The 13,182-nt window shown below is 43.2% G+C and overlaps 7 protein-coding genes across 7 annotated transcripts; 4 read left to right on the forward strand and 3 right to left on the reverse strand.

Moving 5' to 3' along the window:
* Window positions 1–26: 26 nt before the first annotated feature.
* BBOV_III003820 (DnaJ-containing family protein X-domain) lies at window positions 27–2,266 on the reverse strand. The gene has a single exon (XM_001611463.2). It carries the CDS (start codon window positions 2,140–2,142, stop codon window positions 121–123), a length of 2,022 nt encoding a protein of 673 aa, XP_001611513.1. The 5' UTR covers window positions 2,143–2,266; the 3' UTR covers window positions 27–120.
* Window positions 2,267–3,030: 764 nt separating this feature from the next.
* On the forward strand, window positions 3,031–3,499 carry BBOV_III003830 (uncharacterized protein). Its single transcript, XM_001611464.2, has 2 exons — window positions 3,031–3,196; window positions 3,260–3,499. The coding sequence occupies exons 1-2, from the start codon at window positions 3,035–3,037 to the stop codon at window positions 3,488–3,490; spliced, it is 393 nt and encodes a 130-aa protein (XP_001611514.1). The 5' UTR covers window positions 3,031–3,034; the 3' UTR covers window positions 3,491–3,499.
* Window positions 3,500–3,508: 9 nt separating this feature from the next.
* BBOV_III003840 (uncharacterized protein) lies at window positions 3,509–5,796 on the reverse strand. Its single transcript, XM_001611465.2, has 2 exons — window positions 5,662–5,796; window positions 3,509–5,625 (listed from the first exon to the last, which is right to left on the reverse strand). Exons 1-2 carry the CDS (start codon window positions 5,769–5,771, stop codon window positions 3,519–3,521), a joined length of 2,217 nt encoding a protein of 738 aa, XP_001611515.1. The 5' UTR covers window positions 5,772–5,796; the 3' UTR covers window positions 3,509–3,518.
* Window positions 5,797–5,866: 70 nt separating this feature from the next.
* BBOV_III003850 (putative mitochondrial processing peptidase alpha subunit) lies at window positions 5,867–7,821 on the forward strand. The gene is made up of 2 exons (XM_001611466.2): window positions 5,867–5,958; window positions 6,239–7,821. The coding sequence occupies exons 1-2, from the start codon at window positions 5,890–5,892 to the stop codon at window positions 7,766–7,768; spliced, it is 1,599 nt and encodes a 532-aa protein (XP_001611516.2). The 5' UTR covers window positions 5,867–5,889; the 3' UTR covers window positions 7,769–7,821.
* Window positions 7,822–7,952: 131 nt separating this feature from the next.
* Window positions 7,953–9,626, forward strand: BBOV_III003860 (putative integral membrane protein). Its single transcript, XM_001611467.2, has one exon. It carries the CDS (start codon window positions 7,993–7,995, stop codon window positions 9,619–9,621), a length of 1,629 nt encoding a protein of 542 aa, XP_001611517.1. The 5' UTR covers window positions 7,953–7,992; the 3' UTR covers window positions 9,622–9,626.
* BBOV_III003870 (Zinc finger C-x8-C-x5-C-x3-H type domain containing protein) lies at window positions 9,620–10,374 on the reverse strand. The gene has a single exon (XM_001611468.2). It carries the CDS (start codon window positions 10,357–10,359, stop codon window positions 9,640–9,642), a length of 720 nt encoding a protein of 239 aa, XP_001611518.1. The 5' UTR covers window positions 10,360–10,374; the 3' UTR covers window positions 9,620–9,639.
* A 513-nt stretch (window positions 10,375–10,887) lies between these two features.
* On the forward strand, window positions 10,888–13,088 carry BBOV_III003880 (DEAD/DEAH box helicase family protein). The gene has a single exon (XM_001611469.2). The coding sequence runs from the start codon at window positions 10,954–10,956 to the stop codon at window positions 13,033–13,035; it is 2,082 nt and encodes a 693-aa protein (XP_001611519.1). The 5' UTR covers window positions 10,888–10,953; the 3' UTR covers window positions 13,036–13,088.
* Window positions 13,089–13,182: the final 94 nt, after the last annotated feature.

Genomic DNA, 13,182 nt, shown 5'->3' on the forward strand with positions numbered 1-13,182 from the left:
AGTTCATTGTGGCTTTTTTTGCTACGATATGTACAGTAGTTGTATATGGCGTTTCCTATAGTATTTCCATAGTTCGCAATGCGTTTTTTTCGCGGTATTTGTAGAAATGTATTTGTGTTTCTAGAAGAAGGTATCATCGCTACGGTATACGTGGTGTACCGTGCTTTGTCCTTTTTGTTGTTCCTGTTCGTGTGCGGCTCTAACGAACATGTTATACATATCGAATGGTTGGTTGTTTTCTGCGAGCCTTTTGCGTGCTGTTTCGGCAGCTATTTTAAATGCTCTTCCCATAAGTCCTAGCCCTTCAGCTCGTTTTCTGCGCCATTGTTCATCTACTGCCATATCTTCCAAGAGTCTTTTTGCTGCTTTCTTTACACTCAAGTGTACGTCCATAAGGCATATGTGTAACATTGCATCCATGACTATTGCCAATGTATTTTCGGACGTCTGTTTCATATATTCTTCGTTTAGCATTGATTGTTTTTCTCCTGTTCTTGCTGCCGCTCGTTCTGCGCTACGTTCTGCAATTGCTGTTTTTAAGAGTGATGTCATAGTTTTCAATCCTTTTCTCATCATTTTCGATTTTTCCTGTACTTTTGCAACATTTCCTCCTAATCCTAGAAACGTGTTCCATTTCCAGATATATCTATTTGCTATGTTTTCGTATGTCCATCCAATGGTATAAACGAGTTCCACTGCGAATGGGTTGACGCAGAGTTCATTAGCGCTACTGAGTATATCTGCATACCACTTTTCTAATTCACCGCATACATATGGTCTTACTAGGTCCTTGAGGTTGAATGCGAGTTTGACTTCACGTTCCCACTGTGCTACTTCGAAATCCTTTTCCGTGGGTGAGTAATTTCTATTTTGGAGGTCTAATTCCATGTACAATGCCATTCTCAATTTTCCTATGTATGGTTCTAGTTTGTCGGACCCGAATAGTACCATGAAGAATAGTGAGCTATCCAGTATAGGCATTTCTTCACAAGCTGCCTTTCCATGTTCATCGTACATTTTCCTTCGGCTCACATCTCCCAGTACTTGATATGCTTCTCCCAATTTCATGAATTTTTCTGCTGATGTGGCATCACCTGTTTTATCTGGATGATACTGTTTCGCAAGTTGGTAGTATTGCCTTTTAATTTCAGCTTGTGTTGCTGTTGGTTGTACATTTAATATTTCATAGAATTCTGTATCTGCAACTTTTCTCGTTTCACCATTGTTTATCCTTGCGCTTTGTGCAGCTTCTGTTTTTGTGCGTACTACATCAGCTTGCCTTTGCACTGCTTCTGTGACTTCTTTCAATTCATCGTCGAGTGAGTACCAATTATCTCTCCATTCTCCATGTTGTTTATTCCACTTTTTACCGTTATATCTTTGGCATATGGCGTTTGGTGTGTTTATGATACCTCTTGTGATTTGATATCCTGCTACCCCAATTCCAGCCACTGGCAGAGCCACAGCTCCCAGGAGTCCCGCGGCCATGCCTTTGAAGAACCCTCCAACACCATGTTGATGTCCGCCTACTACTGGGCATAACACTAAACTTGTAGCGCCCAGCATAACACCTTTGGCTACGTTTTTGACACCTGAGATTATACCTGCTCCTGCATCCTTTGGTTTTCTCATAGGGAACAATTTAGATAGTACTTCATCATTACTTATTGTATCTGCTTCATCTATTCCTCTCGTTTTTATGACAAGTGGATTTCCAAATCGTTCAGCTCGATCTACTTCACGAATTGTCCTATATTTTCCCAATTTAGATTCTTGTGCTTTTTCCAGGTAGTACTGTGCTTGTAGTACCATGGATCCATCTGGTTCTGCTTGATCGAAGATTGGCTTCTTTGTTTCTTCTTGATTTTCACTTAATTCTTGTTCTTCAGGTTTCCAAACACTATAAGCACTTGGTTCGTAGTAGCTGTTACCCGCGATGGCGGTAAGTTCCTTCATTGCGACTTCATCTCTTTCGTCATCCGTATCGATCATGCAGTCCACAATATCGGTGGTTTCGTGATTGGTAGTAATATCACTTAAGTTTACCGCTATTTGTGATTGATTGTGATCCATTTCTTGCGATTCGACGATACCATTACCATCTTCATGAATGGTAAGGTTGCTTTGCGACGATTGCTCCATTGCAACTGCTTTTTATAAAATTGCGTACATAAGTTTCATGTAAAATTGCTCCAAAAATGTATATAATATAGTTACGTTTAATTAGTCCTAGTATACATATAATGTGCGCTGGTACGCGCTTATTGTATTGTATACCATGAATCTAAACGCTGCGGTTACTGCGTTGGCGTGACTTAGGGTCACATTTAAATCATCCGCATGTTTATTAGCTGGATAATAAGCCTTTATTTCTATTGTATTTTATATAATATGCCGTTACTGTGGTGTATGTGATGTAGCGTTGCGCGTCACTGCCTTGAATGATCACAGCTCTCTATATGCACTGGATCCAGTGATTTATTGTGGATTAAAAACAATATCTGTATCCAGTATGCCAACGGCGATATGAATCGACACTTGTTAAAGCTACCAGCAGTTTAGGAATCCTGGCAGATTGAGTTCGTTTGACGATACATTTCAACAGATAGGCCCTGTCTTATAGATACATTCGATTACATATGGCATGGTACCGCCCTAAACAATACAATAGCATCGCGCGGTTAAATACCTTGGATCATCCGTAGTCGATATGATTCAATAGACCATAGTACGGTAATGTAATCTCTGATAGTTCTACAGCCCAGCTTATAGCTAGTAGTATATTTCAGCGCTATCCAGTGTATATACTGGATATCAATTAGATATCACACATTACACAATGATTTGGGGTATATCTAGCCTCGTTCTCAATACACATGGGTGTTACCCGTTATCTGGTTTTATTTTGTATATATACTATAATGGTTTGTATATAGGTTCCTTTTGTTTTGTACCTTGTTAAATTGCACGCGTCCCCACGGGTTGCCTTTGGCTGGTCGTATTTCACTTATATTCCAGATGTCACTGTCATAAGATGCTTGTGAAATACGTTGGTGGTACTATACGGCGCTTTGCGCTTGATGCGCGTCGTTACGGTGCCCATTACACTGGTCGTTACATCACCTCTGAGCAGTTGGAGAAGAAAGACCCTAACTGGGCCATCGAGGAGACCAATTTCTGTTTGGGTAAAATAAGTGTACGTTTAAAACGTGTTGACTCTATGCCGTTTTTGTTATACATAGTACTTATGGTTCTATAGGAGTTGCGTTTCAAGGACACTGACGACTTGGCTCGTCGTACATTGCAGATTATGGACAGTCAATTGAGTCGTATGCATACTCGTTTGCGTGATGGTACTTGCGTCCCATACATGTCGGTTAGTCTTCACCAGATGGTTGATCGTCCATGTCCAAATCACGTTTTCAGTGAGAGTCCCTTATTGAAGTGGACTTGGGACGAGGCCTACGACGAGGCTTATGAGAACATGTAAACATATCGGTAATTAAGTTATATTTAAATTAGCGTGTGTCTGTTGTCACTAGTATATCGGTGACGTAGTCCAATGCTACTGTTACTTCGTTAAGGGCTGTTTTTCCTATAACTTTTGCGATAGTTGCTTGTATGCTGGTATGGAGTTTCGTATCGGGCTGTGCGAGATGTTCGCGTTTCTGGCGTCCAAATATTGGTGGAAGCACCCCTGTAGTGCGACCTAGTATACTCACGTATGCTGCTTTGATAGCCATGTAGCTTGAACCTGGATTTAACTGTTTAGCGATTAGTGGCTGCACTACTTCATATTGCAAGTTACCCATGAATGCCAAATATGCCAGTGTGAGTACGATTGAGTCCTTTATTCTTGTATTTGCGGTATTATTTATAGCACGTTCCGCTTGGTACAGTAACTTCCGTTCGTCTATTACCTGTAGTTCCAGGTGGTATACTGCATTTAAGTACTCCAGGAATGCTGGAGGGTCAAGTTTCTCGTTTGTGATACTGTTTGCCAATATGCCCAGCTCCTTTGATGTTATATTAAGCTTGCGTGCGATAGACAGCATTGTAACCACTAGTTTAGGATCCACTTGAGTGTCGTGAATGCGGGAGCATACATTTTGTATGGCGTGGTTATATATTGACATTATGTCTACCTCGTTTTGTAGGTATGGCAGTAGTTCGCAACATGCCACTACATTGTCTATATTTATGGTCGACGTTCCTTTTAACAGTTCAATTTGCTTTATTGCAGCATCAGTTAATTCATGGTTTGTATTCATCTTGAGCAGGGTGGCCAATATCCGTATACTTCTTGCTGAATGCCTCTTTTGTGTACCTATATAATTTTGTGCTACCAGTTCGCACAACTTAGGGTTTCCCCAATGTACAATTGTTTGCAGGTCTATTTCACTGAAGCACTGTACCGCTTTTAATCGTTGTTCAAGCACACTGTTGAGCACCACCTTTTCTTCTGCACCTATGTTATGTAGAGCGTTATGCAGTACTACAAGTTCCTTATTAGTTAGGCTGTCCAGTAGATCTCGTTTTACCATGTAAGCTAGTGTCCTTGATGTCTTGGCACATTTCAAGTTATGGCAGTAGTGCAGCAAATATACGTGTTTGGGTCCGAATTGTACATTGGTATTATTCACAGCATTTTGCAGTACTTTATCCAACGATTCCATGTCGATATTTGGTGCTATATCCCAGCATGAAATTGACTGCGTTATCGTTAAGGCGTCCAGTAGTGACGGTTTCACAGTATTGATGAGTGCTTGCAGCTGTTTTGCATATGCATCTTTGAAACAGGGATCAATATCTACATCTTTGTGGAGCATCAGATTGACTACATTGCACATTTCCTGTGCGTTCATTTTCGGCAACGTCTTTATGAGTACTTCCGGCAGGGGTTTGACCCACATATTGGCTTTAATATAGGCACTGCATATATTCGAGCCCATTCGTCCTGTCATTGTCTCCATTTCTGCTGATACATTGTCCATTAACGCGGGTAATACTGGTCTCAGTGTTGGATGCGCTCCACATGAAAATAGTATCGTTGCCATATCCCTGCCACGCACATCTTCACGTATGGATAGTATCCTAGTTACAAGTGGTACTGCTGTTACTGGGTTTATCAGCTTCAGTTTGTCCAATGCATATATGACAAGTGACAGTTCCCTTGTTTTTAACCTAGGTAGCAATGACTGTAGAGCACTAACAAAGTTCCGTGCTATTTCGGACTTTGCAATTTGTTCACGTTTCTGCGGGTATACTCGTACAAGTGCGCCTAGTGAGTGTAATAAGCTTGCTACGAGCTCGATATTGAATTTACATTCACGTTCCATGAGAGCATGGCTCCTATCAAGTATACATTGCAATTCCTGACTGTTTAATTCCACTCGTAGAGTATAGCTGGCAACTAGTATCATGTTGATTAGCTCTAGATTGAGCATTTCAATATGCCTAGGTGTTACAACATCGCGTATTACTCGTTCTACCATTGACTTAGCTTTTGAGGTCTTTACCTCAAGGGTTTGCAATTTGCAAGCGACACATGTTAGCAGGCATTTTGAATGCGGGCTTAACCTTCCGAATACATCTGGTTCTAGTACTTTGTCGACGTAATATTGCCTGTAATCATATATCCAGGCTCTTATATGGCATTACCAGAACTGCGTAGGCGGTCTAGGGTTAATGAGTCCGTTGGCTAGTCTGATTCCTAGCCTGGGTATTTGTGCGGGCTTCGAGGCGCGTAGCGCCGCGATGAATTGCTGCATATCAATCCATGTTTATAAAATGGGAAGACAGGTGAGCGCGCGTTATACCATCTGTGTGGTGCTGATTTGACGTTTCAAACGTCGTCATAACGTCCACTTTAATACCCAAGGATAGAGTATGATGTTATCGCGTCTGTCTTCGTTCGGTTACTCTCAGCTGAAGCACAGGCTCGGCCTCCGGGTCATGGTAGGTTCATTTGCTTCTATTGACCTAAATGCTCGCAATTGATTTTGTTATTGTATTCTATAGCATACCGTCTGTTGTATATTAAAATTATATTGCGAATTAACGGTGTAAACATTTATATTTTGTATTTCTTCTTGCAATGTTGTTGATGTGTGAATATGATCTCTGGTTAAAATAGCGTCCTACAATTATCTGAACTCTGTACAATCCTGTACCAATGCTTCTTATGTAACTTGTTTGTGTATATTACTGTGTGATTCTGTTTTGTAATTTGTTACAGAGCACTGCTTCCTCTGGCGCTGCTGAGATAAACCGTATTATGAAGAAGGCTCCTATATCTTATGAGAAGGTGCCTTTTGTTGATGAGGACCTTGAGCGTGTTATGGAGGAGGTTCCTGATTTTAGGTTTTACTACATTGGTCGTGACGATGGTGGTCGTAATCCTTACAGCAGCATTCCTATGAATGAGGAGATATATGCTGAGGGCACTGAGGGTCGTTTTGAGGCTGTTGACAACAGCATGAAGTTTGCCAAGTTGGAAAACGGACTACGGATCGCATCTGTTGACCGTGGTGGTATGGACTCTCTTTTGGGTTTATATGTTGGTGCTGGTAGCAGGTACGAGGGTGCTGATGAGCTTGGTGTTTCTTCTATGATAGAGAATATGGCATTTCACTCAACTGCGCATCTATCTCACTTGCGTACTATTAAGACAGTGGAGACCTTGGGTGGCAATGCCAGTTGCAATGCATTCCGTGAGCACATTGCTTACCATGGTGAGTGTTTACGTCGTGACGTCCCTATAATGGTGAATCTATTGATTGGTAATGTACTATTCCCTCGTTTTTTACCTTGGGAGATGAAAGCCAGCAAGTCACGTTTGGATGACCGACGTAAGCAGATAATGAGTTCTCCTGACCAGTACATTACCGAGCTTTTACACTCTGTTGCTTGGCACAACAACACTTTGGGTTTGCCTAATTACTGTTCTGAATCAAGTGTTTCTAATTTCAAACCCGAGGTTATGCGTAACTTCATGTTACGTCACTTTGCTCCTAACAACTGCATCATCGTGGGTGTGAACACTGATATTGCTGAGCTTTCTAAATGGGTTATGCGTGCTTACAATGAGTACAATGCTATTGAGCCAGTTGCGCGCAATGTTGAGAAGCCTGTGTACACGGGTGGTGTGCGTTACCATGAGGACAATTCTCCAATGTTGCACTTGGCAGTTGCTTATCAGATTCCTGGTGGCTGGGATTCGTCTGAATTGGTTGTTTTCACAGTTTTGCAATCGCTTTTGGGTGGTGGCGGTGCCTTTTCCACTGGAGGTCCTGGTAAGGGTATGCACAGCAGGTTATTCCTGAACGTATTAAACAAGCACGAGTTTGTGGAGTCGTGCATGGCATTTTCTACGGTTTACAGTGATGCTGGTATGTTTGGTATGTACATGGTTGTGGCTCCTCAGGCATCTCGTGGTGCCATTGATGTGATGTCTAATGAGTTCCGCAACATGCTTTCGGTGACCCCTAAGGAGTTGGAGCGTGCGAAGAACTCTTTGAAATCGTTTTTGCACATGTCTCTTGAGCACAAGGCTGTTCAGATGGAGGACATTGCACGTCAGTTGCTGTTATGTGATCGCGTCCTTACAGTTCCTGAGTTAGAGCGTGCCATAGACAGCGTGACTGCCTTAGACATTCAAAGATGTGTCCAGAGCATGCTTAAGGGTTCTAAGCCATCAGTGGTAGCTCTTGGTAATTTGGCTTTTATGCCACATCCTGAGGAGCTTCTAAAGCACTTCCACTTTTAATTACCATTGATTAGTGGGTGTAATACTACACACCTTATCACTTGGTACTAATAATAATTTGTTGCTTACTGTTATTACATTATCGTTTGTTTTGGTAGCTTACTACTTATAACGACGTCGCGGCAAGTCATGTATAGTAGTACCAAATATCTACCTTAATCCTGTGTATAATATGCTTTGGTGCTGGGATATAGATTGATTTGTTACATTATAACTACACTGCTATGGAAAGTGACACTGTGGCATCATCTTTAGTTCAGGATGACACTGAACCCGTTATCTCTGACCACAGTGGTGGAGATAGCCCCGTAACAGTTGAGAACGACATGGCAGCATCTTGTGATACTGTGGACGAGAGCCTTTCGCTGACTCCAGATGTAGAGTACCAAGAGAATCATGATATCGGTGTACCCTCTGGAACCAGCTCATTGCCTGATGACGATTCTAACATTGTGACGGCCCATGTGGACCCGTTAGGTGTTACCTCCAGTGATGTGGGTGAATCAAGTCAATCTGTAGGTGACATGGAACCCGTTGATGTATCTGTTGACCTTAGAGCGAGGTTGGAGACGTTAGAGCAGGCCCTATCGTCCAAGGAGCAGCAATGCGTTATGTTGGAGCAGCAATTAATACAGGCTAACCGTCAGGTTGAGACTTGTTATTACCAGATGGAGGAGCACGCTGATACGTTGCGTCATCACGTTGCTGAGTTAGATCGCAAGGACCAGGAGCTCATGTCTGCCCGTCGTGACCTTGAGCGTCTTGATTTGCTAGAGTCTGAGAAGCGCCATTTGAGTGAGATGGTGGCAAAGTTAACCCATGAGGTTGATGTGCGGACAGAGGACGCGACTGTTGCAAGGAACACTTTATCACAGATAGAGAAGAAGCTTGTTGATCTGACTAATGACAACATGTTACTTAAGGACCATGTGCAAACTTTGGCATCTGAGCATTCTCGCAGTCGAGATCTCGTTCGTACAATGGAGGAGGCATCTTCTCGGGGTGAAATTCAATATCGTGTTTTGGAGACCGAGTTGGCCAACGTCAAAGACCGTCTAGAGACCAAAGAGGCTGAGATGTCCAATTTGATGACCGAGCTGGCGAATCTGCAGGATGAGTACCTTCGGTCCAAGGAGCAGCTGCACGCATCTGAGAGTGAGTGCCAAGCTCATAAGGAGAAGGCTTCGGAGATATACAGTTTATACCAGCAGCTTCAGGAGGAGAATATGGGCTTGGTATCTGAATTGAAGGACCTCGGTGCGAAGCCAGTGGAGCCCATTGACAACAGTGACATAATTCAGCAGTGTCAAGAGCTTAGCACCCAGTTGGAGGCTGCCACTCAGCAGTGCAGGGAGCGTGACTCCGCTTTGTCCGAGCGTGCTTCTAAGATCCAGATGTTGGAACATCGCATCAAATCTTTGGAAACAGAGCTGCGTCAGAAATCGGGAACTCAGGAGCAATCCAATGAAGGTTCTCAGGACGCCATGCGTAGACTTCAGGATGAAATACGCATAATTAAGATAAACAATGCGGGTCTGGTTAGTGAGATATCTTCTCTTAAGGCCCAGATAAATGATAAGAACGCGCGCATAGACCAGTTAAATTGTGAAATTATGACACAGAAGCGTAAGGACGCTCCATTGGCTGAGAACGGTTTTGACGTTGACTTGGAGGCGTATATGGGTAACCGTATGAGTGGCATGTCATTTTCTGAGTCTAGCAAGAGTATGCGTATGCTATCGGTTATACAGGAGGCTGCAAAGCGTGTTTTGAACGAGCCATTTTACCGCAAGTGTTTTATGATCTACGTGGTAATACTGCATATACTGATGATAGCTCTTTTGATGACCTAGACATCGTTGCCATGTACTTTAATCATTAAAATTGTTTTCGTTAGCGTATGTATGTGGGTTATAGTCGTTTTCATATCTTTGCTGCTTCGAGCAGCATTCAATATACTTTTGTAGATAGAAGTGCATCAAGCAGTATGCTTCTTCCTGTTCCTTCGTTCGGTTGTTGATCCACGTGTTAGTTTCCAGTGCGCTTGGTGTGGTGCAGTATGGATTAACATTGCTGTAGCACGGGTATACATATACAGATCCTCGATCGAAGCAATATCCCATGGGTACCGTTGGTGTTGTGGTTTCCCTATGGCGTACCTCCCCTTTTTCTGTGGATCCCATACTTGTTACAACTCCTTCATTTGTATGTTCCATTGAGGCGAGCTCATCCTTATTGCGTAGTTCTTCTGTGCCATGGGCGTATCTGCACATGTTCCCTGCTTTGCAATAGCCATTCTGCCAGTATTTGCAGAGGTATGTTTTGTAAAATCCATCTGTATGGCGTAGTTCAGCGTAGCTGTGTGCGTATGGGCATTCGCTAGCATCTTTTTTACATATACCTTTTAGATGTGATTTGCACATGGCTGTTTTCAGTAGGTTTGGTGGTTCTTTAAGTTCCAGTGGGCTGTGGGCATATGGGCATTCTGCTCGTTTACTTCGTATACATCCTACTGATTTTGACATGTGCGGGCACAATTTCGTTTTATGGAATTGCTCCAAGGATATAGATCTGACATCTGTACCACTCATAATGGGAATTATCAATCATATACCAACCACTCGATAGACACCTAGTTTAAGCTATTCAACTGGGTAACGTTCTTTAGGTATAACTAAGTTTTACAACTGCTATTGCATATAGAGCATGTATTTCGGTGGTAGCAGTCAGCGGTGTCCGTATCGGTTAGGGCAGTATATGAAATTACGTTTCTACGGTACTGAGGGCACCAGCAACTGTGAGCGCGAGGAACTTTAGACGGTGTCTCACGTCACGTCGCGTAGGAATATACGCAGTTATTTCTACGAGATATAGGGGCAGGGAGAAATATGCTAAGACGGAAGATGTCCATTTCGGGTTAGAGACCTGGAATCTATGCATTATCTATGCATAGAGATCTATCTACGGGCGTTTGTAGTCTTATACGATCGGTATATGGTATAATCATGGCGGCATAAGTCAATGTGTATCAACTAGAATTTTATACACATCCGACGCCAGACACATTATTACGGTACACATTGGTAATATACAGTATGTATGTCAATAAAATACCTACTGAGTGTCTAGTACTCTAGAATTCTAATGCTGGGCACGGCCCACCTTCCACTACAGTAGTAATAAACATGCCCTTTTCTGAATTTGGTCTTGATCCATGCCTCAATAGTGCTTGTTCAGACCTTGGATGGATACTTCCAACTCCAATTCAGGCTGAGGCTATACCTCCAATTTTGGGTGGTCGAGACGTATGCGCAGCTGCTGAAACCGGCAGTGGTAAGACGGCCGCTTTTGCACTTCCATGTTTACAATTAGTTCACGAGCACTTGAGGAGTGCTACGTTGTCCAATACTAGTTGTGCAAGGCAACCCCGCGGCAATTCGTTGTCTTCTGACGATGCGAGCCCTGGTACTGCATCTTCAGGGTTAGATACCAGTACCTTTTCTGGCGATCCAGGTCTGCACATATCTGGTTATGACATATCACCGGATAACGCTTCCCAGTGGCTTGGTGGCCGTATATCCACTGGCGTCAGTTTGAAGGGTCGTTACTGCTATGAATGCAAGGTTACATCTTCTGGCATAGTCCGTTTCGGGTGGTCAACGGATGGGTGTAAGTACTCCGTTGGTTTGGATCATGACTCCTATGGCTTCGGTTCAACTGGGAAGAAGAGCAACGGTGGGAAGTTTTTGGATTATGGCGCGCCATACGGTAATGGCGATGTATTGATGTCGATAATAGACTTCGACAGATCTGAGATATCTTATAAATTAAACGGTCGTCACTTGGGTACGGCTTATAAGTTGAAGGATACCAAGTCTGTATACTTTCCTGCTGTTTGTACTAAGGGTGCTACATTCACTGTATATTTACATCAGGTTACATATCCAGAGCCTGGTTGTACTCCTGTAGCTTTGGGGGCACATGTAGCTCCCAGGGAACAGTGCACCGACACGTTATGTTTGGTTTTGGAGCCAACTATTGAGATGTCTAACCAGACACTGGAGTATTTCCAACTGTATGCCAAGTACCTCACCTCACCTTCAGTTACAGTTTCCGGTAGTCAGGGGTCACACGTGGTAGTAACCACTCTTCGTGGTGCTAGTAAGTTCAGGTTAAACACAATTCGCCATTTTGTTATGGACGAGGCCGATGAGCTTTTAAAGCAGGATGCCTCCTCGGTGTTATCTCTTGTGAAATCTATGCGGGCTCAGCGTACCAACAGCTCGGCACGGTTGCAGGTCCTTTTGTTTTCCGCTACTTTACATAACCCGGTGGTAACTGACAACGTTGGGGAGCTCACTAACCATGCGCAGTGGATTGACTTGAAGGGCATTCCTCAGATAGCCGACACGGTGGACGTCTGTGTGGTCAATATAGATCCAGGCAAGACCTATGCGTTTGAGGATAGATACCCAAACCCTAAAACGGACGGTCTTGAGCATATAGATTGTAATTCCATGCGTATTAAGACCTTGAAGCCCAAGTGCCTGGTATCACTCTTGGACAAGCACAATATTAACAGTGGTTTAATATTTTGCCGGACCAATTTAGATTGTGAGAACCTTTTTGACTATATGGCAACTCTTAACAAAACACGGAGCAATACTATGTTAAATAGGTATTCCGCTACCTTGCTGGGTGGTAAGTTGGACCAGCATCAGCGTAAGCGCAATTTACAAGGTTTTAAGAGTGGTCAATACAGGTTTCTCATATGCACTGACGTGGCAGCCAGGGGTTTGGATGTATCTGGTTTACCATTTTGTTTTATGTTGAACGTATCGGATTGCAAATTCCAATTTCTTCATAGGGTTGGTAGGGTCGGGAGATCCCAGGCTCGTGGGCTTGCCGTTGTTTTTTCAAGTACCGAACAGGAGCGTGTATGGTATCACAAGTGCACTGACCGTTCAAAGGGTTCATCCAGGTTCAAGGCTGCTTCTACGTGTCGCAACTATTCGTTGGTTGACCAGGGCGGCTGCACTATGATGTATGACGAGCCTGCTTACCTAGAGTCGGTTAGTAAGTTAGTACCTCCCGGTAGGGAGTTACACGTAATAGATCCCGATACGCTTGAAATTCCTGAGATTAGCACGGTACCGTATGGCGAGTCTCTGGTATCGCGACAGCACACTGAATTCCAGTTGCGGATGTACGAACTCATTACCACATCTCAGCGCTTATATCTGAACAACCTGCACCGTTCATTCTAAGCCTAATGCCATCCACTAAAGTTACACGGGTGTTAATACTGTTAAATTAATTCTTAGCATTCAGATCCCATATAGACACTTTATGTGTAATATATTGTATACAACATTACGTACATGTATTTGCTTGCCATGCTGTAGAAAGGTGCT

This window comes from Babesia bovis, chromosome 3 (genome assembly GCF_000165395.2).
Source record: "Babesia bovis T2Bo chromosome 3, whole genome shotgun sequence".
Taxonomy (NCBI): domain Eukaryota; phylum Apicomplexa; class Aconoidasida; order Piroplasmida; family Babesiidae; genus Babesia; species Babesia bovis.

Coding starts and splice junctions, on each gene's coding strand:
- BBOV_III003820 (XM_001611463.2), bottom strand. CDS start 2,142: ATGGAGCAATCGTCGCAAAGCAACCTTACCATTCATGAAGATGGTAAT.
- BBOV_III003830 (XM_001611464.2), top strand. CDS start 3,035: ATGCTTGTGAAATACGTTGGTGGTACTATACGGCGCTTTGCGCTTGAT. Junction 3,197..3,259: donor TCTGTTTGGGTAAAATAAGT/GTACGTTTAAAA, acceptor ATGGTTCTATAG/GAGTTGCGTTTCAAGGACAC.
- BBOV_III003840 (XM_001611465.2), bottom strand. CDS start 5,771: ATGCAGCAATTCATCGCGGCGCTACGCGCCTCGAAGCCCGCACAAATA. Junction 5,626..5,661: donor AGACCGCCTACGCAGTTCTG/GTAATGCCATAT, acceptor ATATGATTACAG/GCAATATTACGTCGACAAAG.
- BBOV_III003850 (XM_001611466.2), top strand. CDS start 5,890: ATGATGTTATCGCGTCTGTCTTCGTTCGGTTACTCTCAGCTGAAGCAC. Junction 5,959..6,238: donor GGCTCGGCCTCCGGGTCATG/GTAGGTTCATTT, acceptor AATTTGTTACAG/AGCACTGCTTCCTCTGGCGC.
- BBOV_III003860 (XM_001611467.2), top strand. CDS start 7,993: ATGGAAAGTGACACTGTGGCATCATCTTTAGTTCAGGATGACACTGAA.
- BBOV_III003870 (XM_001611468.2), bottom strand. CDS start 10,359: ATGAGTGGTACAGATGTCAGATCTATATCCTTGGAGCAATTCCATAAA.
- BBOV_III003880 (XM_001611469.2), top strand. CDS start 10,954: ATGCCCTTTTCTGAATTTGGTCTTGATCCATGCCTCAATAGTGCTTGT.